The sequence below is a fragment of the Chaetodon auriga genome, chromosome 16 (assembly GCF_051107435.1).
Source record: "Chaetodon auriga isolate fChaAug3 chromosome 16, fChaAug3.hap1, whole genome shotgun sequence".
Taxonomy (NCBI): domain Eukaryota; kingdom Metazoa; phylum Chordata; class Actinopteri; order Chaetodontiformes; family Chaetodontidae; genus Chaetodon; species Chaetodon auriga.
The window spans coordinates 7,398,298-7,423,721 of record NC_135089.1 but is presented as its reverse complement, the minus strand read 5'-3'; the positions used below and the strand labels follow the sequence as shown (position 1 = coordinate 7,423,721).

Below are 25,424 nucleotides of genomic sequence, written 5' to 3'. Positions count from 1 at the left end.
GCATTTGAAACTAGTTTGAATGTATTTCTTAGTATCTACTTCTCAAAACATTTTTTTCCTGTTAGGATACTGTATGTACACTCATATACTTGATTACAGAGCATGGATTTAGTCCATGTAAATGTATGGCGTTTAAATAGAAAAGTAAACATAAAATAATCCTTTATTGATCATTTATGATCATCATTATATAATTTTTGTGTTGCCTAAACTGTTCTGGATATGCTGGTATTTATCTTTAATTTTTGCGTTTTCCAGGATTACTTCACCATACTTGCATGCATGATCATACTGTCCTTCCTCCCTTCTCTTTGGCTAATTTACAAACATTTGGCACGTTACACCTACCTCTTTCCATGAAGCTGTCTATTAATGTTAGAGAAATGTCTGAGCCATGACCCTCTGTCATTATTAAGTAGTATCACCACACATCATGGCATTGCAGCGGGTACCGCAACAGATTCTAACATGCAGAAAAATGATCAGAAAACAACAGGTAGTTGAAGTACTGAATCTTTGTTCTTTATTGTTATACACATGCTGCTATACACACGAGGAAAGACAGGTACTGATTTTACAGAGAGCCACAAACCACCTACTGTGGAGTTATCCTGGATACCAGGTCAATAGTGGTCAGAACAGGAACAGGAAGGCACAGTGTCAAGTTGAAATGGCACAGAAAAGGAGGGGGAGGGGGGAAGACAAAAATAACCATATTACTTAAAAGCAGTGTGAGGTTTAAGCCTCATAAATTCACATGCAAATGCTAGCCCAATTATTTAACTGCAATATCTGCATTTATTGCATTGGATGTGCTCCTTCCAATCAAACGTACATTAAGAGAATCCACCTTGAACCTAAACACTAAGATTAAATGCATACTTGATACATGGCCATAACATAGTCAATGAACAGTTCAATTGAATATTGCAATAACAATAACGAGATACATTTTTCCAGTAGCATGAAGTTTGCGATAGAAAAAAAAGGCTCTGTACATCAGCATCAAAAATCCTGTCTACGGGCTGAAAACTTGTATATTGTAGCATTTATAAGAACACTAACGTCCAATGCAACAAGCAGGCAGCCATATCAATTCAAGGCACATAGATCTATATGCATGGCGCTACACATACAGGACCAAGGTAAGTAAAGGCGTTGCAGCCACACAAACACCTGACCCCCTTTTTTTTTGCAGCTACATCACATAAGCAGACACTTGTAATGCCACAAAAAGACTGTACAGAGATGTGCCACATCTACGACAAGCACACTTACTGTGCCATACTGAGTCAGCATACATGTAGCTGGAGCATCTATGCTTGTTGCAGGCTTTAGCTTTCTTTGAGTTCAGCTGTTAGGGTGTGAATCTGTAGCTCTTATCGTTTATCCAAGTCTTAAATAATGTGCATGTTAACTGAATCTAGCTCCATTACTTCAATATCGGGTTTTTTTCTTCTTCTATGTAATATGCAAGTATACATATTGGTATACAAGTATACAGTTTTGGAAGAAACTACACAGGATTCTAGTACAGTTGATACACAGATATCACACAGTTTGAAATAATAAAAAAGTGACAGGTAGATGTTTAAGACTGCATACAATTTAAGCTAATCTCATCATAAACTCTCGTAATAAGGAATGGATTATAAACGATTTTGTCGGAGTGCAAAATCACTTCAAATGGACACACAGATACAGAAGTAATATGTTTTCAAATCAATTTCCGTTCATAACCCAAATCAACCTGACCGGAAAACAAGTCCTCAAGTCATTCATGTATTTCACTGATGAACACAATATCTAAACACAAACTGTATTTATAAATTCTTCTCAATTTAGTGTCAAGCAATCGATAGAGTTAATTTAAAGTTAAGTGTGCTTAAAAGCTCCACCATGACAGGTAGTGAAATATCTCTGGAATCCACGACTCTGGCCAAGACACACGACTGAACACCATGTGACCGTTAATGAAATGTTTTCAAAGTAGGGGAAACAATATCTTTAAAAAGAAAAAACAAAACATCAGTCATAGAGTAAGGTACCAAAAAGCATCTTTGCAGGAGTTAAATTTCTTTTCTAATGTCAGAGACATTGATGACATAAACACAGTCCTCCCTCGTCATGGTGGACTTCCTTTCAGGGCCGTCGTCGGCTCTGATTGCAGAAGCAAAGACTGGGCTGGAGGGTTAAAGGAATAGAGGGACTGGGTGATCTTTGTAAAGCTGAAATCTGTTCTGATGGATCGGAGGGGAAATAGCTGGATCAGAGTCAGGGGTTGAGGTGCTCATCCTCCATATGAAGGCTGCTCGTGGGACACAGGAGAGGCTGGCTGGAGCAGTTTGTGCTCTGACTTTTCAGGCTTTCTGTTGACTCTGACGACCCTGGAGAGGAGGACGCAACAGATCAGCAACATGGCTCAAAGTGAGGTTTCCAGGCAGACTCAGCCTTGATTACACAGGCCTTGTCTAGGGTTGCCAAATTACCACAGGAGATAACAGGAATAAAATGGAAACAAAGGAGTTATTTACTACATGGCTACATTTACTGTGTCAGATAGACACAAACCTCTTACTGTATCACAAGCAGGCATAATTAAAAACCCTTGTGATGGAAATGAAAATTTAAGTTGAACTTTAATTAAATTAGTTGACTCACTTAACAAGAACAAGTGAAACAAATTAATTAAAACTCTTCAATTAGCATGCTCAGTCAAGCTACATGCCAACAGCTGGTGAGCAAAAAGCAGCAGAAAGCCATGAATTATCTCATGAACTATGAAATATCAGAAGAAATATAAAATGCATTCACTCCAGTAATATAATCAAGCTTTGATTGAACGCCTGTCGTCCTCTGGCTCAGACAGAGCAGCAGTGCTGGCTGCCCATGTGACCAGAGAAAGCACTCTGGAATTTTACTGAATTACTTTAATGATCTGTACTTGTGATGGAAGAGTGTGCTGCTGAACAGAGCACATGATTAATATTACATTGGCATATTTTTAAGCAAAACATTCCCCAAGACCTAGTATTGCTTTTATTACGTCTATTCAAATACCATTTTCATATCGAAATTGTGAAAATATTCCAAAATTCCCAACATTTTCTTGCAATTTTCTGGAAGTTTAAAGACCCTTTGCAACCATAGTCTTGTCTGCATTAAACACTGGCTTATCAGAGGACATTCACTTCATAATACTTGCTAGATCGCTTCCTTTTCTAGCTGCGACTGATGGCAATGGATCCATTTCTGGAGAACACGATCCAGTGGGAGCAGTAGAGTTCATACACAGAGAAGCAGAGCAGACAGGAAAGCCTACATACCACAGTTATTCCTCCATGCCAATAGAGCAGGCATCAGGACCTAGAGCTGCCCAAAGTGAGGTGGTACGAAGGGACAGGACGGCAGGGAACAGAAGAGGAGTGTTAGGAAATAGAGAAGCACAAAAGCACCCAGGTTAGACGCAAAGCACAGGGAATCACAGCCTTGAGTCTTAGATTCAAGAAGAGAAATGTTAGAGAACCAGAACAGATTTGCTGTCTATGTGGCTTTGTACATCAAGAGAGTATATACACAGTAGCACAGCACATATATCCCTCCTCTTTCGTTTCTTTGCTTTCTTTCTTGTTTGCGAGGGATTAAAGATTTTTCTTCCGTCTTTGTTCTTGGCAGAGAATTTCTCACCTGGCAGCGATAAGTCACCTGGCGGGTCGCTCTCTGTTTTGGTCAAGCTGCTGTGTTCGCTGCTGCAGTCCTGTAGGATGTCTCCTCCAGAATGCATCCTGTCCTCTGGATCACCCACGAGAGCAAATGCCAATGAATGCAACACTCAAAGACAACAAATCTTCACCAGCGTGTCACATCATCGACCGCTCGGCTGAGAAATGAGAAAACTCACCATCATCTGGAGACAGGGATTCTGCCACGTCCTCGGTTGCTGTGGCCTGGAAGAAGAAGAAGAAGGAGAGAGATCTCGTTCAAGCTTTTGGCTGCAGCACAGGCAAAGTCTAAATGTGAGGAGGTGAAGCGACGGCTTACGTCTGTGGGGGCGGGGCTGCTGGACAGCATCGTGTGTGGCTGCGCATCAGACATCTCAGACAGTTTCTCCTCATCTTCCTCCTGGATGGGAGAGGATGGAGACCTGAGGGTGCTGGAGGGGGGGAAGACAAAAATAAAAATGAATACATGCTTGTATGGAAGAGTTTAAGGTGTAAATCTGTTCACTGACCTCGTGTAAAGTCATGATTGCTGTTTTTCTTTGTGAAGTTACCTGTCAGGTGACTTGCTGACTTTGCCTTTCTGCAGACTCCCATCACTTAAATGCTCTGGGGAGCTCAGCTGTCTGCTGTCACCTCCCAGACCCCCAGAGAAGTTGATTTCGTCGTAAAGGGGGGCGGATGGGATGGCAGGGGACACTGATCGCAGACCATTCAGAGCCTCCAACAGTGAGATGGGCTCAAAGCCGGGAGGAACCGAGTCTGTGCTCTGCAAACGGACACAGACGAGGGCCGGTGGTGACAAAGATTAACACATGGCTGCATATTCACAGAGAGCACCATAAACAAAGAGATGGGTTATGGTCAGTTCAAGTGTCATTAGTACCGACATACAGTACACACATTTACCCGTGGATGAAAAAAGAAGTGTAAAAAAACATGAAAATTTACATGTTTGAACATCATTCTGAAGCAACAAGTACGTTTTCGGTGGCATCATGTACATTTCTTTCCTGCCACTGCTTAACAAAGCAATCCTGCCTCGAAGCTACAAGACTTTAACAACTATAAAAATCTAAATCACATTCTTCCCATCAGTCTGAAACGTGTTACAGGAGGATTGGACTCATTGGTGAATTTCGACTGTTCCAATTCTGAACCCCCCTGAAATGTTTTTACTGCAGAACTACATGTGGTGAGCTAAAAATATGTCATGCAGCCCTAGTTCATACCCAGTCTCCCCTTGATGTTGCTGCACATCTGAGCCAATTTTAGCAGATCTTAACTGATTATGCACAGATGTGCGTGAGACTTACTGAGTGCTCGTCATGGTCCATCGTCTGAGCCAGAACAGGGCTGAAAGACACGGGGGAGAGAGCACCGGGCTTTTTCCTCACAGCTCTGATCTGCAGCAAGGCTCTGAACGCTGGTGAGAGGAACACAGCGCCAAAGTAAACGCAATAATAATTAACTATGTTACACACCTTAAAGCTAAATTTTATTGAAATGATGTAGCACTTCTTACGGAGCCTGCAGATCGGACAGTTGTTGGCCTGGTAGCGCAGAGTGTCTGCGCAGGAGTTGCAGAGACACAGATGTCTGCAGGGCAGGATGAGTGTGTCTCGCAGGTCAGACAGACACACGACACACTCGTTGCTGTTGTCACTGTTCTCATCATCTGATGGCTGGAAAAAGAAAGCAAGTTCAGTCAAAAGGCGCATAAATAAAACACTCATGAACTCTTACAGCACTGTGATTCCCGTGTAAGGTGATGTTTTCACTGGAACCTTGGTTTCTTGGTTGTTCTTGTTCTCAATCCCATAGATCTCCTGTAAGAGGTAGCTCACACGGTCCACCTGGAAAGACGCAGGAACAGGAATGTGACATGCATGCTTCAGAAACACATCCACAGTGAGGTCCAAGGGAGTTGGAAAGGAAACCAAGCATCCATCTTAGCATGTACTTGATAAAATCACATCCAAGGACAGATTAAAAGCACAAACATCAGACAAGCGAAATCACTTTGAGCTCCCTGTAATCTAAGTTTACATTCCACGTCTACTTATTGCGTCCCAAGGGGCTCGGCACAGATTTTTCAAAAGCTGCGGATGTGTGTGAGGGTCGCCGGCGCTCTGGGTAAAACATCCTGCACTGCATTAGCATGCTGTAGTCCAAACAGTCAGTGCCTCACAGTTTACCGACTTCAATTCAGAGTGATAGAAAACAGCAAACTGATTGAAGCACAGTGAGGATAACCACTACACCACGCGTTTCACTTCTAACTTTAATAATTTGGTAAATAATTCTTTAAAAGGGAAATAAAAACTTACAATTTGCTTCTGCTTCAGAGGCTTGACAGAGAAACTGCCATCAACATGCTGGAGGTAAAAAAGACACAGACATGTTTTAGCTCATATAAATGCTTGTTTTGTACAAACTAAAACGAATAACTTTTATTCACATGTATACATACTCTTTCAAAAGCTGCCAAAAGCACGTGAGCATGTCCAAGGCAATCTAGAAAAGAAAACAGAGCATCCCGGTTAATGTTGAGCCAAATGTGTATTTAAGATTACAATCCAGCTGCCAACATTAACAGCCTTACGGTGCAGTCCCTCAGAGATTTCAGGAATTATCCTTTTACAGACATGATGCAGCTCTAGTAACCTACCATCCCCTTCATCCACCACAGCCTGGATTACCATGGGAAACACTCCTCGGTCGAGGTCAAAGTTCAGCTTTAAGAGAAAAGATGGAAATATTTTAGAAAGTCAAAAGTTGTGTTAATGCACTGATGGAGACATCAGACATAAACCAACACCAGGGGACATTATTTGTTTTTGTGATCCAGTAACAAACTCCACCAGCCAGCTGCTGCAAATACTCACATCTTCCTCTTTCCACTCGCTGAAATCTATTTTGAAAGACGGCATGGAGAACTGCTGGCTCACCCCTCGCTTGTAATGCACAGTTTCAGAGACGAGCGATGGATTCTTCGGGCTGTACCTGAACGCAGCGTGTCAGAGAGGAAAAATGGTCAGCGAGCACGAAGATGAAGGAATACTGGAGCTCTGAGTTCCTGAAATGCTGGTTTTTCTAACTGGGAAACATCAGAGGTTCATTTCGACGTTTATCTGTAAGGAAAGCGAAACGACAGCCGCCATCTTTAAGGACTCAATACTGAATAGAACAACACAACAGAGGCAATATCTGATCTTTTGGATGCCAGTAAGATTCATCATCTTTTGGTCTCATCGTCACATGATAACTTCAGGATGAACTATTTCTTTGATCTTCTTCTACGTCTTATCTACAGTATCCATGGCGACTGGCGGTTGCTAAGGACCCACCGTATCTATTCTAGTCTTTGTGCTCCGAGGCTTCAATCTCAGCGGCCATAAAACAGAGTTTAGATGTCTGCGGCGCCGTGTTTTCCACTGAAGCCGAGCTGCCGTGTCACTGACGTTAATGTGTTTACGTGGATGAAATCTGATCAAGCGATGCTCTCATAGACAGGCAGATATTTGTTTAGCGCAGACAGGATTCAAAAGTGGATTCAGATATGACATTTAAACGTAATGAATAAAAGACTTGATTAGATTCAGATCCTGTTCACTGAACATTGCATCCGCTGTGCTACTAACAGCTGCAGCTTCATCTCAGTCAGCCCCATGAAAAAGGAGTGTTGAGAGCTTACACTGCCATCCCGTTGGAAAACTCCTCAAAGGCTTGACAGTAGAGGGTGATGGCCACGCGGGCATCAGCGTCGAAGGTGAACTCCACACCGTACTGAACCTTTGGTTTTCCACCGTCCTCCACCGGTGTGTCAGAGTCATCTTTATACCTACAATCAGGAGATTTGACAAACTCTACGTTGGCTCCTTACAACAATTAAACAGTGCTTTTACTGTGGTTTGTAGTGTAATATTGCCTCGCCATCTTTACCTGACCAAACGCAAAGAGTCCTTCCTAATGTTGACCAGACTCCTCAGGGTTTTCACAGGCTCGTGGGGTGCAGGCGTCACATATGGAAACTAGTGAAATAACAACAACTATATGAACGATGTCTGCTTTGACATGACGAACGTGAGATGGAGAACTGCATCAAAGCAGCTTTAAAGCTGTGGAAAATATACAGCACTTGGATTCTCAGATGATCAGAACAACAGGGAAGAATTACCAGCCGCTCTCACCTGCACTGGCCTATTTCCAAGAAAATTCAGGTCCATGTTTTCTCCAAAGAGGTACCCCTCTGGATGCGGCGTGTCGAATTTCTCTCCTCCCATGAAGAAGTGGCTCGCAAAATAATTCCCTGAGGAGAGAAAAAAGAGATGAATAATAAAAAGCTGTGAGTCTGCGTCAGTATAAACAATGTCTCAATTTATATGCAGCTACTTCAGATGATGAGTCCGTACAAATGAGATGGTTTCGCTGGAGTGGATTTTGAGCGACACCGTTTTTAGCAGAGTATGAAGGGCTCATGTTTAATAATGCAGACATTTCAGAGGTACAGCAGCCAACAAAAAACTTCAGACTGGAAGTGATAACATTATTAGATTTTTTTTTGTAGGTAAATAATTCAGCTGAGGAAAAAAACGGAATCAAGGCTGTTTAGGAAATGGGATCAATACTTTAAACTGAAGTACATCAGTAAAACTCACAACGCCATGCCAAAGTTTTACATCAACATGCCAAAAAACGACCTCTCTCTGTACGTGTCATTTAACCTTATACCTCTAATCATGGCCGTTTTTTTAAGTTAAGTATTTTTCCCCACCTATAAACAGGAAAACAAGATTTGCAGTAACTTAATTTTTACTGTGTCAGTCATCAAGAAATGATTACTGAGATGCAGGAGATTATGTGAGCAGCTGAAAGTCCAGCTGACAATAAAATTGTTTTATGGACATATTATGTTTTGACTTATTTAGCATGTCTTCAGGACAAAGTGAAATCCATCTCAAATACAGTAAACTGTACACCAAGAGGAAAATGTGCCTTAAAGGTTTTTGTTTCGGAGGCTGTAAAGTACTTGATGACACGCGTGTCAGCATCATGTGTCCCTCACTTTAACGCGGATAAAACACTCAGTCCAAGTCTGTACAGACACGTCTTGAATTATAATCACGATGCTGCTTTAAGTTAATATTAAACCAACTCGCATGAATCTGACAGTCCTGAGCAATATCGCTAGCATGAAGTCCGACGCATAATACTGTAAATATCACAAGATCTTCTCAATAACCCGTGACCTATGGGCAACAAATAATCACATTTCTATAATGATTATAAGTCTTTCCAATCGTAATTTCAGTAGCTAACATGTATCACGTCAGATGATGATAATCAACATGAAATAAACAATAATTAGAGCCTAAGTAGCTAGTGTGCGCTCGGTGCCTCCGTGTTTGCTCTTGCTTTATAACAGCTGTGTTTATGGGGAAATCTGAATTCAGCCAAGACACACTTACCAGATTTTGGTGGAAATCGATAGGCCGAATTGGCCTGGATATCGATATCCTCAACACCAGCGATTCTGCGACTCAGGATGGACCCCATCTTTCTCTTCTGGTCCGCCGATGTTAGCTACAGTTAGCTAGCAGCTCGGCAGCTAACAGCGCGTCCGCGGCTCCGATTAGCTCTGTCTTCGGCGTACGCTAACGCCAAAACAAAGATAGCATCAACCAGAAGTACACGCCTTCGTTAATTTAACATTTTGACAAGTTCAATTTGTCAGTAGCTACGCTGAGATATGCCAATGCCAACGGGAAACAAACTGAGTCGGGGCTGTTGTTTTCCTGGAGCTGTGCTAACGTAGCTGGGAGTCAACCTGATTGGCTGTCTCCGAGCGCTTCCAGAAATTCAGGGCGTTCGCTCTGCGTGATGGGACCGCCCGGCGGGGAGGAGGTCAGGAGGGGAAGGGGTCAGCACAAGGACGGCGGTTGTTTTTTTTCCGTCAATTTTCAGGTACAACGTCGACGAAATCTACGACACTATCCCAGCAACACCTCAACAATTAAGAAATATTGGAGCAAAATCGAAACAACTGTTTCAACAAGCGCAGACAATAAAAAGAGAAAACAATATGCGCAATAAATGAAAAATAAATGAAAATTAATTGATATAGGCTCTTTTAGACGGCTTAGTAGAAACACGACTCTCTTTTGAATTAAGTGCAGCGAGTCAGTCGTGACACGAGTTGACTGATGGCTGACTTGAGTGTATAGAAACGTAGTGTTTACTGCCCTCAAGTGGTTACAATGAAGACCCGCAGTATTCAGTTTGGGTCCATTAAGTAACATTATTATCAAAATCTACTACTAATTATTAATATTATTAAGACAAATATCAGCACCAATATCAAAACTGGTAATTATTGTATTGATTTACCTGTTTTGTTGTGTAGAGAAATCTAGGCTTTACCAGTGGTTGCCCTGAATGCTCTTAGAATCACGAGTCTTTACTGCCCCCTAGTGGGCAGACCGAGGAACTATATCATATAACAAAAAAAAAAAAAAAAAAAAAAAAAAAAAAAAAAAACAGCGTTAACGCGGACATTAAAGGCTTCCGGTTACTACTTTCAAAATAAAGTAACCAAACAGAAATGGATATCAAGAATCAGAAAATTTCAACACCACATTTAAACACATCACTCAACATTAAATTCGTTGCTTCTAGGCATCATTGACATTTTTTATGCAATGTTTTTATTTTTTTTATCATTATCAAGTGGATTTTATTCTCTATGTTATTTTGCATTCATTTTTTTTAAATTAATTTTACATTTGTATTATTAGCAGTTGTTCTCATATCAATAATAATAACCTTAACAATGACCGTTATCAATATCATATCAATATGTAAAATTCATTGTTACTGTGATTTTTCTAAAACAGCGGTGTCAGTTTTGGTGAGAATTGTTTTAATGTCAGAATTGAATGCACTGTAGTTGCTCACTGTGGCCACTGGAGGGCAGTGAATTCTCATGGACGGTATTGAGAGATACTGGACACCAAGTCTAACGTCAGGTGGGTTCAGGTTACAATTGTGTTGTACTGCTCGTGTATGAGTAGTGAAGCCCCTTTCAGTTGTGTTTTCGTAAGCTCCCTGGGCTAGCTAGTCATTCCGGCACAACATTGGCGCTCCTACTCAATTCCATCCTGCTAGCTGTCGTACTTCACTTTCGCCATGTTAGACAATATCATACTTTCACTTTTGGATACCTTAACTGTTGCCATCCTTTTGATAACACCACATGGCTAATACATACGGACATAATTTCTGTGCAAATTGTGAGACACGAGCGAGCGGTGGAACTGATAATTTCATGGTCATTTGTGTCTTTTCGTTTTAGGTTTGTCACATTAATTTGAAAGTACGTACCGGAAGTATTAGCATTGGTTCAGGGCTGATTTGACGCTACTTTGACAAAAAATACATTGCAGTTCCTCATAGTGACCGCTAGGCGGCAACAAACAACCCAATTCAAATTAAACTTCGCCAACCGTCCTCTCCAGGACACTGTTAAACACAGGAACAACAAAATCTTTACTGAACAGTTCTGTTGAAACAATAATGATACCAATGGTACTAATGCTACTGCTCTTATAATCGCACTAATGATGTGTTGTATGCATTACTCTATATTTGCTGATCTTTTATAAATCACTGCTGGCTTTTAAATGGTGTTGCAGTTCATCATTGTGACCACTGGAGGGCAGCAAAGTCCCCACACCAATTGTTAAAACAGATTTATCGATACAATTTACTGTTCTTATTTATAATAATGTAATCGTTAATAAAACAACTCTTTTATAGTGCATTCATTTTCGAAAAAAATATTATGTACAATTCATAATTAGTGCCTAATCTTTACTTGAAGTGATAGTATCGTGTTGTGTCTGTTGATGTGAGTTTGAGATGGCTGGTGACCACTGCAACAGGTTTTACAGTGTTGATACCGAAATAAACATATCTTTTTCTATATCTTTCTAAATCTATTTGCACAACACCTATCAGAACTCTTTTACAGAATTCAGTAAACTGATGCAATTAACCTTAGCATCAATATCGTTAATAATTGTGAAAATGAACTATTTGTCTATTTGCTACAGATGTTGAAGCTAGCATCAAGGCAGACACGATCATTACTGACGCTTCCGGTAAATACTTTCAAAATATATACATTTATAAGTTGTATATGTTTGATTTTTCTGTTTCTGATGTTTTTTTAATAACTATTTGTTTACTTTGTAATGCAATGTGATGTATGATATACATTTGTCACCGTTTTGATACGTTCGGTACCTGTGTGAACATTATTAATGACAGCGGGTGTAAATCCGTCTCAGCGGATGTTGACTCCTGTGAGGAGGGTCGGAGCAGCTAACGTCAAACAACTTCAGGTACACAGCGGGCAGACTGCGCTCCTCGCAAATCCAGGTAATTTGTCTTTCAGCACACTGACTGCTGCATCATTACAGTCACGATTAGAAACAATGTCTCACAATGCAATGGATGTTTAGTCCCTTCAATTGCAAATTTCGGGCATTATCTACGGTCTGTTGTTTCTGTAGCTGCCAAGAATGGCGACGCTAGCTAGCTAACGAGAGCTAGCAAACATACTTTGCTTTGCTTTAACGTTAGCTGAAAAACACATCCTCGTCTTCCTAGTTGTGTCACCAGCTGAGTACAAACACTCGCTCGCGGTCGTTCCTCAACCTGTATTTAAGAGCCAGGTCAGATAAATTCTCTGCGACCTGCCAATTAGCCAATCTCAGTTACGTTGACGCCTTTCCGCGTTACCCCCGTTAGCCACCTAGTAAATTAACGTTAATAACATACGTTGATAAAAATGTAAAATACTTGTACTAGATACGTGCCCCAGTTGAAGTTAACATCAGTGCTGGCTTCCACTAGCATCTATTACATAACTAAGTTATTCATGGTTAGTTGTGCAAGTAGCTGTGAGCAGGATTATCCCGGAAAGGATTTAAAAACACATCAGCTAGCTAGCTAGTGGTTAGCTGAGAAGCGCTAGCATTTATTTGATGACGGTTGGTTATGTTCGAGCAAGTGCCTTCAATGCTGACGTGATATTTCACTTTTGTCTTTCCGTTTTTCCCTTTGGTGTCACTTCGTTGAGTTTTATTTACATCGGCTCTGTTGAGAATGAAAAAAAGTAGATTTTGGGTTGCATCACAACCTCTGAAGTGACATTAAAGTTGTTGTTATACTTGTAAATTACAGAATAAACTTTACTAGATTGTGAGACTCGCATAGTAATTTCAACCTTGATCAGATGGACGTTATTTAAATAGCTTGAACATTTTTCATCATATTACAGGTTGTGGCACATTTGGCAGGTTCCTCAGGTGGAATCTTTCTTTACCCGTTAGCAGGTAATTTTTATTTATTCACTCTGACACTTGTAAATATTATTATGTCAGGGGTCATTTCACCATGACTTGTACTATGCTCACACTACACACACTGCAAAGTCTGAGTAACAACACACAGAGAGGCAGCAACAAAGTTTCATAATTATTATGTTTATTACAGGGCTGTTGTGTTAGATTGTATGCACGCCTCCTGTTATTGACTCCCTGCTACACAATACACACATACTCGGGATGTGTAGGTTCATACCCAAATTCAGCAGCCCACATCCTTTGTGTGACTTCGCCTCTGTTGTGTCCTGTGGAAAACACTTGCTTTCACAAACACATTTTTGAGCCACAGGGTATGCAGCTACAAACAAATTCCAGTGTTTGTTTCTGGGAGACATTTGTTGAGCGCTGCACTCAGCCACCACATGCATTATTCAACCAGAGAGAAGTGGTGCTTCCTGCTGAAACTTAAGCCCTGAGAAAGAAGCGGGGAGCTCTCGCTTGTGTTGTTTTACCTCTTTCTTGTTTTCTTTTCATTCGGTCCTCTGAAGTAGGAACACTTTTATCTCAGTGATCCTGTTGGTAATGCCTTCCTTACAGTGCTGATGATCGCCATGTAGTCCCTCACTTGCAGCATGCTGTCTTAAAACTCCACTGCATTTTACTCAGTTAACTTACAGTACATGTGCAGTCTGACATCAGCAGGGTGCTTCATTAACCTCTCTGACTGTCATTGGAACATTTTATGTCTTGGGAGAAGTGTGTGTCAGAGAGTAATGAGCCATGGGACTTAAACTGTGCATGTTTTTTGTCCCTCTCACAGAATAAAAGTCCACAGGGGAGTTGTGAGGGGAGCTCCGTGACCAACCCCCTTTCCCTATACAGACATCCGGCCAGTATGTCCAGTGACCCTCCTCCTCCGTACCCCGGAGGTCCCAGTGCCCCTCTCATTGAGGAGAAGAATGGACAACCTGGTAATAAAACCAGATGATGGTGGTGAATGTGTTGTGACTTAATTCCTAGTTTTAATGGGAGATCAAATCAATAGGATGCAGCGCCGAGGCAGCTTGAGCTTTACTCAGCTGTGTGATCACAGTTGGGTGAATCATCCAGTGTTGCAAGTTTGTATTTTGTTTTCACCTCCTCACTCTGTGAGTGTGAGTTTGCATCATGACTGTCAGAATTGGCATCATCAAACTCCACAATATGCCTCTGTGTACACCAAATGTTAATCATTGTCACTGTGGAGACTTAGAAATATTGCATAATGAATTCTTCCTGTCTGTTGGCTCATTTCCTTCTTTTTTCTGTGTGAAACAGTAAGAACTGCTCCAGTACAGGGACAGCCCTTACCTCCAGACTATGGTCCTCCACCCTATGAGGCCCCACAGCCAGGCTTCCTTCCCCCACATGTCCCTGGAGAAGGGCCCATGCCCATGCCCATGCCAATGCCTCCACCACCACCAGGTGCTGCAGACCGTCTGCCTATAAAATACATACAAAGTCACAACAAGGAGACAGATACACTGACACAACATATGAAGATGTTGAGGCCAATTTGTTAGCACGCAGTGCCATATTGCCATGCCAGTGGCATCAACAGTACAGTATATGAAGTGTCATTTCTTCTGTGCAGGTGGCCCCTACCCACCTCCGCCCGGTCACTTTCCTCACCCAATGCCAGGACAGATGGGTCCCGGTCCCAGTCACTTTGTCCACATGGGAGGTCACACAGCGACCGTCCTGGCTCCTCCAGGAGCAGCCACCACTGTGACCGTCCTGCAGGGGGAAATGTTCCAGACCTCACCGGTGCAGACCGTGTGTCCGCACTGTCAGCAGGCAATCATCACCCGCATCTCCCATGATGTCGGACTCATGAACACACTCTTCTGCCTCTTCTGCTTCTTTGTAGGGTGAGTCGATAAGGAGTTTGTGCTGCCCTCTGCCTCATAAATGTGTCGCACACGTTAGACTAAAGAACGTGACACCTAGAAGTGAGAGCAGTTATGAAATACACAGAGCTCCTTTAACTGAGTCAAAGAATTGAGGTTTTAAAGGCTGGACTTCCGCATGTACAAGTTTTTAAAGGTAAAACAATTATTGATTTATGTCATTTAGGTTTATTCTCAGCCAGCTACCTTGATGAAACAATACGGAATTGGCGCGTGTTCATATATTGTAATCTAAATTTCTTAAAACAAATGTGTACAAATATGTTATCTGTCAGAAAAGGAAACTCAAAGTCATGATCAGCTCACACTCTGTTCTCATATGCAAAGCAAGTTCGCCTGAGTTTCACCACTGTTGGTTTATCTTGTCTATCTTGTATTATGCACTTGCATATTTTGCATACAGAGCTGTGACCTCCGTTCCAGTAAGATGTTCCCTTTTTTTTTCCTTTCCTGCACTTCTGTTCAGACAAAAGTATTTCTGGTCCTGTTGTAACACCTACCTCCTCTTTTCTCGGCACTCAGCGTGTACACCATGAGCAGGTGGTTGACGTGATATTTTGCTCGTTTTGTCTCATTTCCAGGTGTGATCTCGGCTGCTGCTTGATTCCCTGCCTGATCGATGACCTCAAGGATGTGACACACACCTGCCCTTATTGTAAGGGCTACATTTACACATACAAGCGTATATGCTAACCACCGACAGCAGTATGCTACAGAGACATGTACATGCACACACATAAACTCACCGCTCCTCCTGCTGGTAGTGACAGGCTTTCCCCCCATTTTTGCAAAGTGTTGTGTAGCCCTCTTAAATTGTAAGTGCAGTTTTCTCATTAGTTCACAGAATATTTACTGTATATATCTTTCAGCAGAATTCGTTCATGTATAAAGATGCATTTGAAATGTACAAATCTCACTGAACTATGGAAGATGTTAGGGCATGAAAACATCCACAGAGAAGGGTGGATGTGGATCCTGTGTGGAAGACTGGAAAAAAGGCTTGTGATTTTACACATTACTGGAAAAAGACAGACAGCCTCAGTACGAGAAAGCTGAGAAAAAGGTCACTTTGTTTATTTGAAATTCTATGTAAATTTCTCCGAGAAGGAGGTGTATTGAAGTCAAACATGCTGGGTTAGCTTTGTTTTTTTCCTCTCTTATTTATTTCATATATTTTATCCACTGTTTTAAGAAGTTAACACTGAGAACTGCTAACATTTTGTTCATGTCAGACTAAGTTGTTCCTTTTATCGTTATCCCTGTTTAAATGTGAGCAAGCTAACGAACCGTTTTCAGCTTTTAGTATTAATCTTCTGGACTTCAGTCAGAAGGCACTAAATGTTCAGTGATTTGCGGTGGAGCGATTCTGCATTAATGCCCTCTGTGCGCAGCGTACTTCATTTTGATGATGGAGCCAAGATTTGCACTTTAAGTTGGACTTAACATTTCCCCCTTATGATGCATTCAGAACTATCAACCTCAGCTATCATTAGGCTTTTAGAGATTTTGGCTTTGAGGAGAAAAAAAGTGTGACTTACAGTGTCATGAGTGAAAGCAGTGTATAATTTTGGCTTTAACTTGGGTTTGTTGTTCGCTTGCTGAATCCCACCATCCATGCACTCATTCAGAATATAGTAGACTCAAAGTAGAGCTGGCAGACAGCGTTTTACTGTGACTAATGGAGACACACTACATGACATCTCAGTTATCTTGTGTCCTTTCTCTGGCCCTTGTCAGTGTGATGCACCGCTCCACACGATCATCTCCTCACTGATACTGTTTGCTGATTGTTAGTTTTCCGGTGCCACAGTAAAAAGTAGCTAGTTTAAAGTAGAAAAGTATTTTTGCAAACAAAAGCCAGTGGTGGGGCCATGATCGCATACAGTAACACTGTTTAACCTCTAACCTTCCTAATATGGCATCGACCCTTAAAGAGTACCTGCATTGCTCAGATGCATGTTAGATAACAAAGACGTCTTTTGACTAATACTGAATAGTGACCTCTCTGCTAGGAATAAGCTTCAAATAAATGACTGTATTAGACATCTCGCAAAATGACATTGTGGTTCCGTTGAGATTACTGCTAACAACGTCCCACCACAGCATGCCCAAACTGCCATTCACTCACCAAGTGCAGAGTTGGTCTGCATGAGCCACACGTCAAAATGAATAATTCTCACTGGCTAGATCCTTGACTCTATGTGCATTTGATTTTTTTTCCTTGAGGCTAGTTAAGCTGTGCAAGAAAGTCAATCTGAGTTGAACGGTTGCATTGAACTTTTACTACAAAGTACTGTATGCCATTGTTGTGGATAATGCTGGTCTGCATTGCTCTCTAAATGTCTGTGATATGTATAACTATGTAAGTCAAAATTTGTTTGACTGTTGTATACAGGTACTATTTTATCAATAAAAATCAGAACTGGATTTTTTTTAAACTCATTTTTATGCTGTTTGAGAAGTGAACTACACCTGTACTGTAAATGAAAATGTAAATATCATCTGCAAAGACAAAAATGAAATCAAAGTTTCTGCAAACAGGACAGAAACTGTCCAAACCGGAAATCCATCAGAAGGATTTCCATACCTACCAGAGCCCATCTGCAATAAATATAGGCTCAAATGAGAGGCAAGGCATGAAGGAAGCTATCTGTGCCACATGAGCATTAAATACATTAAAGTTTTCAAAGTTCAAAGGTTTCAGTCTCTCCATCGGTGTCCACACTGGGCATTGCAGCATTTGTAGAAAGTGGTCATCGGTTCGTCTGCTGATCTGGTCTGAATCTGCATGAAATACGCCCGAGGGTGCTCACACTTGGGACAGGTTTCTGTGAACAGATGGACGTAGTAAGCATCAGTTTGATGATCAAGAACTCCTGGAGTCCTCAGATTTGGTTTACATGGTGTAATAGAGAAGACATCGTGTGTGCGACAGTACAGCTGTAAATGCTGACAATTAAGATTCAAATTAATACGAGAATCATCTCCAAAGACAACAAATTCAAGTCTGTACATGCAGCTTTTACTTATTCTGGCAAAGATTTGCTTTAAAATCAGAACAGCTTCGCCAAGTTAAACAGGCGCTCGAGGAATCTGATGAGATTTTACGAGGATCAACAGCAAACGAAGAATGCACACAACTTTTGGAGTTTGAGAAATATTTGATCAGAATTTAACATCCTATAGTTCAAGTTATGAAAACATTGCAACAAATAATTCTAATCTATAATCTAGTTTTTTTTTAATTAAGAAATGACCCATGATGGATGGTTAAATTCAGAAAATACAGAATTAGTGTGGAATGTGAGTTTGATTGATGGCTTTAAAGAAAAATCTGAACGAGTTGTGTGATTTAAATCTCTCATTAGACGTGGGGGCTACATTGACTGAGCACCATTGCAATAATAACAACAATAACAATGAGTGCAGACATTATATAAGCTAAACAATGGAGGGTTTTCGAGTTGACAGATGACACTACAAATTTAGCAATGGACTCAGGATTTCATGTTAGACCCGAGGCCTCTGATCCAGTGGTAAACTCAAGCCTACATACATACTCATACATGAGCCGCTTTAATGTCACTCACCAGGTGTTGAGTCCACGTTTTCCCAAGCTGCAGCACCACCGAGCACATCATCCACCTCCTTCAGCTTTGGATACTTCCTGTTATTTACCTGTAGACAAGAGAAGTAAGTCAAGCTCACAGGAACTAAAGCCACCTACAGCGTAGACAGTAAAAAATGGAGGGCGTAATGTGTAATTCATCCTGACACAACATCACTCACCTTTCTTGTGATGTTGTGCACATACGGACAGGTGTTACAGGCGAATCTCATGCACTTCTGTCCTTCCTCGACAATTAAAACATTTCCGCAGGTCGGACAAAAAAGAAGCATGTTAGCCGGGAGATGTATGTAGCTAACAGCTACAAACTAAAACAACAAAGTCAATATTATTAAAGGCTATTTCACACAGCTGAAGTTTGGCTGCTGTAAACAGTTTGTCGCGTGCGGAGCGGCGGAAGACAAGCTGATGAAACCAGGTGCTACACTCTTTATCGTTCGGTGGGAAACGATTATAGAAATTTAAAGTAGAGGATGTGGTTTCATATTGATTCAACACCAAAAACTATCACAAGTGAATAATATTGAATAACTTCAATATTTAGCAGTTGAAGAAATTAGTGAAGTATTGTCTGAATTTACGTCCAGTAAGCGGAACCATTTATAAGAGCTAAAGTTGCCTTCCGGTATATATTTCTTCACTGAACACGTTTGTTTACTTCATTACTTCTAACGGCAGACTCGTTTCTAGTTAAACTGTTTGTCAGCTGTATTTGATAAGGGCTCACACTAAATTTTGTTGTGTTTTTGGTGTTTTTTTTTTTTTTTTTTGAGGATGTAAGGAGCAGCGTAGTTAGATAGTTTTAACATTTCCACCGAACAAACAGGCTCGTTTGAATGAGTCTAGTGATCGATGATGGAGGAGCAGAGCCAGGACACAGCGGGGGGAGGAGAAGCAGTAGGAGTAAAGGATGAAGAGGTGGAAAACGAGAACCTGACAGACATGGCAGCTCCAGGCGCAGAGGAGGAAGATGAGGAGGCTCTTCCTCACTCAGAGATCCTGGATATTTTTGAGGAGGGACTTGCTCGACTTGTGCAGGACCCTTTACTCTGTGATCTGCCAATTCAGGTTGGTGTGATCTGCCCTTAATGCACTTTATGTTCCGGTTAGGATAAAGCAAAAACACGTTGTAATGATATTTTGTATAAGAGTAAATGTTAAATTGACAAAAAACAGAAATATCATATTTACACGCTGTCTGCGTTCACACTCCTGGTTGCGATGCTTCATATTAGATCCTACTCTGCTGATCCCACACAGCCAAGTTGTGGTCAGGAGGTCAGCACTCACTGAACATGTGTTTTGGAGGAATTTGTACTCATAGATCGAGGATAGAAGAAGTCCAGTAAACTTTCCTGAATCTGATCTCTCTGTAGGTGACTCTGGAGGAGGTGAATTCTCAGATTGCTTTGGAGTACGGCCAGGCGATGACTGTGAGGGTTTTAAAGGCAGATGGCGAAATAATGCGTAAGTGTTGAGATTGTTTTGTTCTTTCTGAAGCTAAACAGTAGGTGAATATACAGTGTGTGTCTTCTGATTACATGGTTCTATTTCTTTTCTTTAATTTGTGAACAACTTGTATTATTATTCAATTGTGTTAGAATTATTAACTATTATTTGGGGAAAAAAATGTCTCCTCTTAAGCTATAGTGGTGGTGCAAAACGCCACCGTCCTTGACCTGAAGAAGGCCATTTGCAGATTCATGCAGCTGAAACAACAACGTGAAGGCGGAGTCAAATATATCAGCTGGTAAACAAGCTCACAAACACAAGAACATAAAAGGGATTTAAAATTTAAAAAAAAAAAGGCCAAACATAAAATTAACACAGTTTGCTTCCTTCCTTTTACAGGAGATATGTTTGGAGAACCTACCATTTAGTATTTCAAGGTGAAAAGCTTGATGATGACAAGATGAGGCTTAAAGAGTGAGTGTGTAAAACAATCACCTTCGCTTGCGATGCTGTTATCATCGCCACTGTTTAACCGTGTCTTTCCTCTCTGCCTTTCTTTATGCGTCTAGCTATGGGATCAGGAACAGAGATGAAGTGACATTCATGAAGAGACTCAGGAAAAAGTGAAACACCACAGACAACATTTTTTTGCCTCAGAAAAAAAAGTTCCTTCAGTGTGTGCTGCTGCTGCTTGCCTTGAAATGACCTTCACAAAGTATTCATGAATGAATCGTTTTATTTGAAGTGTTTTGGAACAGGCTTGACATGATATCTCTGTACACAGTATGAACCCCAAATACTTATCCAGTAACTCACTTTACAAACCCACCTGCTTCTTATGGAGACTACTTTAAATAAGACATGTGGAGTACTAGATGTTAAGCCCTACTTTTAATGCCAGTGTGCAGCGATTTTTGTATGATTGTTTGCAAATATTAAAATATTTCACAGTATTTTTGTCTCGTGTTTTGCTTTAACTGGCACCTCAGCAGAGCATTGTGGGACATTTTCCAGAGTGGGCAGTTGTAAACCTGATGATTTGAATATTTCTTGATACCAGCCAACACTGTATGCCCAAGTTAATCTAGTCTGAATGTTGCCTGTGCAACACTGGGAGCAGCTGGGGAAATTGGGTAAGACAGACATGTTCTCTTTAATATATCATTGTCTTTAATACAGTTTAAATGGGACTTTTCCAAAATTCCAGCATTTTATTTACAAATCTAAAAGATTATTTTGACACTTTTACCTCCTCAAACCAGAATTTGTTTTCAAGGTTGTCTTCAGCTGTCTCTTTATTATTTTTTGGAGGAAAAGCAGTGTTCGACTCAATGTGTAGTGCATAGTCTGTATCTTGTTATATCACCAACCACTTAAAATACCGTTCAGGTGTTTTAAAGTGCCAATTTAATCTTGAACTTGATATAAAATGCAGTAAAGGTGTAACCGATGGTGAGTGAACATGTTTTTGTTTCAGCCAAACCCTGATGGAATTTACAGGTTTGTCTGATGTAAATATGTCTTTAATGCTGACAATTTTGAAATGTACAACGACATTATTGACCACCTGCTGACTGTTGTATCACAATTCAGCTATTAATGGTTAACCTGGCAGGCATCATGACAATAAGTCTTTTTAGTAAATACTTCTGGTCTGCCATCTTTTTTGAATTTCAAAACTTTTGTCTGGTTCACACCTCAGATGGGAGAGCAATATGTAAATGAAACCTGTAAATAGATCTATCTGCTCAGACCTGTGAATTTCAGAATTTGCAAATCAACACAGACCACAGTTTGATGTATTTGCAAACTCCAGTCATGCAACTCCACTGTACAGTATTTTGTTGGAAAGATGCTAGAGAAGCTGACTGAGTCTGGCAATGACAAGAGAGGAAATATACTGTCATACATGCCACCACATTTTATGATCCTACCCAGATCTTTGGCCACATGTCTGTTTTACTTTGAGAAGGTAAGAATATATCTATGGTGGTAATATTTAGTATTCACATCACAAAACTTGAATCCAATTTGCTTTTGCAAGCACATGCACTACATGCCCTCTTCTGCTTCAATTTAAAGTACGGAACTCCAAATACAAGTAATATCGTAAAATCCAACAATTTCCCTGTCTATTCAGCATCCACCATGGCCTCTCCAGACAGCGAGCTGGAGAAGATATCTGCAGAGCTGAAACATTTTTCACTCAAAAGACAACATCTCCTGGAAAGGAAAAAAATCCAGTGCCTATTTCAAGAGCTGAAAAACCGTGCTGAATTTGGACAAGCAGGTGAAGTATGAAAGAGAGCATAAAAGAAATAACCAAACCTCTCACATGTATATATGTAACATGATGTGTGTGCTATACACGCACATATATATACACATCTGTATGAGCTGGTTTGTCCTTGCACCAGAGGAGGCAGACTCAAATCGGTGTGAGATTGACAGCATTGACGACAAACTGAAACAATTGACAGAGCAGAAGGCTGAACTCCAAAAACGTTATGATGACATCCTTAATAGCAAAGATACGAACATAGGAGGCAAGTCCAAATTTCCAGTCCAGCAAATCATTACTCCATCATATTTTAGTTTTGTAACTACCTTTTTTCTTCTTTGTTAGAGGATAGTTTCACTTCCAGTCAGAAGGCAGTGCCTGATGCTCCTGTTCCCGCCTCCAATATTATCTATGTTGAAGCTCCTCCTTCTGTCCCTGGTGAGTCAGTGATGCACAAATGCTCATTCGAACTGCTCAGTGTGAGCTTCTGGTCTTCACATAACAAATCCTGCACCCTAGAAAGTGAGGAGGAAAGCAAGCACAATGAGTCAAATTTAAATCTTTTCATGGCAGTTTCAGTTCAGTATATGTCAAAAAGGATTAGCGAATTGTTTTGTTTAACACAGCGTCTCAAGTTTTTTGGAGCTGGGGTTGGACAAAGCATATAAAGAGCTTGTAAAATAAATTGTGTTTTAAATTAAAGTACCAAGCAAAATTGATGAATCAATCAGTCCACTGACAGAAAATGAATTGGCATCTATGTTGATTAGAATTTCAGTCATTTTTCACGCATCCATTTCACGGCTACTACAGCAGTAAAATCCTGCTTTTACATTAATGCATGAATGTATTAAACCAATGATATATGCTTTTAATACGTTCAGTACATTTTCCTGATAGTACTTACATTCTTCTACTTTTGTAAGATTTCCAATGCTTTTCTTAACAGCCCCCCCAGTGATTCTGGACTTGGAAAACTTTCCATCCTGTCCATGCAGGACACAGTGTCCAGAGTGTCGGCAGTTCATCCTGACGGAGACTTTTACCTCTGTCAGCAGCCTGACCTGGCTGGCGTGCTTCATGACAGCTTTGATTGGGTAAGAAACCATTCACTCCATCCTGGAGCCATATTTGCATGAGAGTATAATTGGTGCTTGTTAGGGCCTGTTTCTATTTGTGCAGCCAGTGTCGCAGTTACTGGCATATGCTTCCAGGTTTGTTGACATTCTGTTTTTTTTCTATGTTCCTTCTTTTGCAGCTGCATAGCTGGTTGTTGCTTCATACCCTTCTGCATCGATAAGTTCAAGTCTACCACACACAAATGTCCTAAGTGCCGAACGTCAATCCTTACCGTTAAAAAGCTCTGAGAGAAAAGTAGCTGTTGAGGACTTCAAGCTCAAACCACTCAAATCGCTCTCTGTTGTGCAGGATGTGCCAAATATCAGTGTAGAAGGAAAACGCTTGTCAACTGCAACATTCAGTTCAGTTTTAATTGAGCACAAAAGAAGGAGCATCTGGTGTCTGCCTGTATAAAAATGTATGCAATATTAGATTTTTAGGATGTATCTGTATATCCAAATTGAGTTTTCACTGAATTTAAAAAAATCTGATAAATGCTCTCTGTGTATACAAAATGCCTACATTCATATAAAAGGTAACATAGCATATAAAATCAAGTCAAGTCAATTTCAGATAAAAAGTATAGCCCAATATCACAAATTTGCCTCAAAGGGCTTTACAATCTGTACAGATTACAACAACATCTATCCTTAAACCCTCCATTCAGATGAGGAAAAACTCCTTTAACCAGGAAGAAATGGAAGAGCAACAGAGGAGAGATCCCTCTTACAGGACGGAAAGAATGGATGATCTAGATGACGAAATTAAATAAATTGTAAACAGGTATGAAGAATATGGATCCAGGAGGACTTCAAGCAACTTCTAGGTGCCACATGACCTCTTCTCCACCATGGAGACCTGGAAAGAGATTGAGGCAAAGCTCAAACAAATCATTCAGACAGATAGGAGAAAGGAACAAACACATGGAGGGAGAATGAGAAGAGGACAACATGTACAAAAGGGAGGGAGATCGGGGTGAGGCTGAATCTCCTGGAAGATGAAGATCCAGATCCAAAACATCTGGAATGAGGAGAAGTCCCAAGGCTGATGGTCCAGCACAGAGGAGCCTGAGTGAATAGAGAGAACAAGGAGAAACTAGAGAGAGAGACATGGGCACAGCTTGGACCTGTGCTTGTGGAACAACAAACAAACAGAGGGTTAGAGAGATGCAGTGGTTTTAAGAAAGTTTACAGAACTCTCAATGGCAGAACAAACATCAAAGAATCAGCAGCTTACTGAAAGTTAGGCGAAAAGATGAGTTTTGAGATTGGAATTACAGGCCTCAAGACAGACAGGCTGTTTAATATCAGCCGGGAAGTTTTTCCAGAGGAATGGGGCACAACAGGAAAAGGCCCTGCAGCCTGCTGACTTCTCTTTAACTCTAGGGACAGACATGAACCCTGTATTCTGAGAGTGGAGATGCCAGGATGGAATATAAGGTTCACAAGGATCGGGCAGGAATGAAGGAGCTTGACATTTACAGTTTCGTAAGTCGACAGAAGCAACATAAAGTATGATCTGATGTGGACAGTGAGCCAATGAAAGGGAGCTAAATTGGGGGTAATATCATAGACTGTATTAAACATGCACATAGTCTCTGTGACGTTGGTTCTTGAGTGGCCATTGTGAAGCTCAGTGACAGTGCCTCTGGCCGACGCCATCTTGGCAGTGCTTGACTCTACCAAAGTCCCAACAAGTCCAAAAACGGGAAAGAGGTGGAGTGTGGGTGGAGCTGAGGTGGCCGAATGAAGCCTGGTTGCTGAAACCTAGCGGTTAGCTGTCACTCAGAGTGTCCATACCCATAATCATGCAGAATTTTAAACCTTAATATAAACATGTGAGTTATATAAAAATCTCTCCTCCATACTGAACTGAACATGTTTC

At 40.9% G+C, this 25,424-nt stretch overlaps 4 protein-coding genes across 6 annotated transcripts; 2 read left to right on the top strand and 2 right to left on the bottom strand.

Annotated features, from left to right (window-relative positions):
* Positions 1-500: 500 nt before the first annotated feature.
* On the bottom strand, positions 501-9,942 carry mgrn1b (mahogunin, ring finger 1b). 2 transcript variants are annotated; one of them, XM_076752336.1, is made up of 17 exons: positions 9,191-9,942; positions 7,913-8,031; positions 7,665-7,753; positions 7,417-7,563; positions 6,608-6,725; positions 6,391-6,457; positions 6,193-6,236; positions 6,050-6,097; positions 5,507-5,575; positions 5,245-5,404; positions 5,036-5,145; positions 4,274-4,488; positions 4,042-4,153; positions 3,902-3,947; positions 3,688-3,792; positions 3,327-3,372; positions 501-2,387 (listed from the first exon to the last, which is right to left on the bottom strand). In XM_076752336.1, exons 1-16 carry the CDS (start codon positions 9,276-9,278, stop codon positions 3,332-3,334), a joined length of 1,578 nt encoding a protein of 525 aa, XP_076608451.1. In that variant the 5' UTR covers positions 9,279-9,942; the 3' UTR covers positions 501-2,387; positions 3,327-3,331. The 2 variants fall into 2 exon arrangements, with proteins under 2 accessions (XP_076608451.1, XP_076608450.1); XM_076752335.1 differs by lacking the exon at positions 3,327-3,372 and having other exon boundaries at positions 9,191-9,924.
* A 2,121-nt stretch (positions 9,943-12,063) lies between these two features.
* On the top strand, positions 12,064-17,487 carry cdip1 (cell death-inducing p53 target 1). 2 transcript variants are annotated; one of them, XM_076752613.1, is made up of 6 exons: positions 12,064-12,161; positions 13,066-13,120; positions 13,932-14,082; positions 14,429-14,575; positions 14,745-15,021; positions 15,642-17,487. In XM_076752613.1, the coding sequence occupies exons 3-6, from the start codon at positions 14,007-14,009 to the stop codon at positions 15,751-15,753; spliced, it is 612 nt and encodes a 203-aa protein (XP_076608728.1). In that variant the 5' UTR covers positions 12,064-12,161; positions 13,066-13,120; positions 13,932-14,006; the 3' UTR covers positions 15,754-17,487. The 2 variants fall into 2 exon arrangements, with proteins under 2 accessions (XP_076608728.1, XP_076608729.1); XM_076752614.1 differs by lacking the exon at positions 13,066-13,120 and having other exon boundaries at positions 12,081-12,161.
* Positions 17,488-17,612: 125 nt separating this feature from the next.
* polr3k (polymerase (RNA) III (DNA directed) polypeptide K) lies at positions 17,613-19,117 on the bottom strand. Its single transcript, XM_076752615.1, has 3 exons — positions 18,850-19,117; positions 18,651-18,738; positions 17,613-17,888 (listed from the first exon to the last, which is right to left on the bottom strand). Exons 1-3 carry the CDS (start codon positions 18,958-18,960, stop codon positions 17,761-17,763), a joined length of 327 nt encoding a protein of 108 aa, XP_076608730.1. The 5' UTR covers positions 18,961-19,117; the 3' UTR covers positions 17,613-17,760.
* A 203-nt stretch (positions 19,118-19,320) lies between these two features.
* snrnp25 (small nuclear ribonucleoprotein 25) lies at positions 19,321-21,093 on the top strand. Its single transcript, XM_076753028.1, has 5 exons — positions 19,321-19,756; positions 20,065-20,155; positions 20,333-20,438; positions 20,540-20,614; positions 20,710-21,093. Exons 1-5 carry the CDS (start codon positions 19,541-19,543, stop codon positions 20,765-20,767), a joined length of 546 nt encoding a protein of 181 aa, XP_076609143.1. The 5' UTR covers positions 19,321-19,540; the 3' UTR covers positions 20,768-21,093.
* The last annotated feature ends 4,331 nt before the right edge of the window (positions 21,094-25,424 follow it).

Excerpts from the sequence above, each read along its gene's own strand:
- snrnp25 (XM_076753028.1), top strand. The coding sequence starts at position 19,541 with ATGATGGAGGAGCAGAGCCAGGACACAGCGGGGGGAGGAGAAGCAGTA. Across the intron at positions 20,156-20,332 it reads GGCAGATGGCGAAATAATGC|CTATAGTGGTGGTGCAAAAC; the intron begins GTAAGTGTTGAG and ends TCTCCTCTTAAG. Across the intron at positions 20,439-20,539 it reads GGAGTCAAATATATCAGCTG|GAGATATGTTTGGAGAACCT; the intron begins GTAAACAAGCTC and ends TTCCTTTTACAG.
- cdip1 (XM_076752613.1), top strand. The coding sequence starts at position 14,007 with ATGTCCAGTGACCCTCCTCCTCCGTACCCCGGAGGTCCCAGTGCCCCT. Across the intron at positions 14,576-14,744 it reads AATGCCTCCACCACCACCAG|GTGGCCCCTACCCACCTCCG; the intron begins GTGCTGCAGACC and ends TCTTCTGTGCAG. Across the intron at positions 15,022-15,641 it reads CTCTTCTGCTTCTTTGTAGG|GTGTGATCTCGGCTGCTGCT; the intron begins GTGAGTCGATAA and ends TCTCATTTCCAG.
- polr3k (XM_076752615.1), bottom strand. The coding sequence starts at position 18,960 with ATGCTTCTTTTTTGTCCGACCTGCGGAAATGTTTTAATTGTCGAGGAA. Across the intron at positions 18,739-18,849 it reads TGCACAACATCACAAGAAAG|GTAAATAACAGGAAGTATCC; the intron begins GTGAGTGATGTT and ends TCTTGTCTACAG. Across the intron at positions 17,889-18,650 it reads AAACGTGGACTCAACACCTG|AAACCTGTCCCAAGTGTGAG; the intron begins GTGAGTGACATT and ends ATCTGTTCACAG.
- mgrn1b (XM_076752335.1), bottom strand. The coding sequence starts at position 9,278 with ATGGGGTCCATCCTGAGTCGCAGAATCGCTGGTGTTGAGGATATCGAT. Across the intron at positions 3,793-3,901 it reads ATCCCTGTCTCCAGATGATG|AGGACAGGATGCATTCTGGA; the intron begins GTGAGTTTTCTC and ends TGGGTGATCCAG. Across the intron at positions 2,388-3,687 it reads AGGTGACTTATCGCTGCCAG|GGTCGTCAGAGTCAACAGAA; the intron begins GTGAGAAATTCT and ends CCTCCTCTCCAG.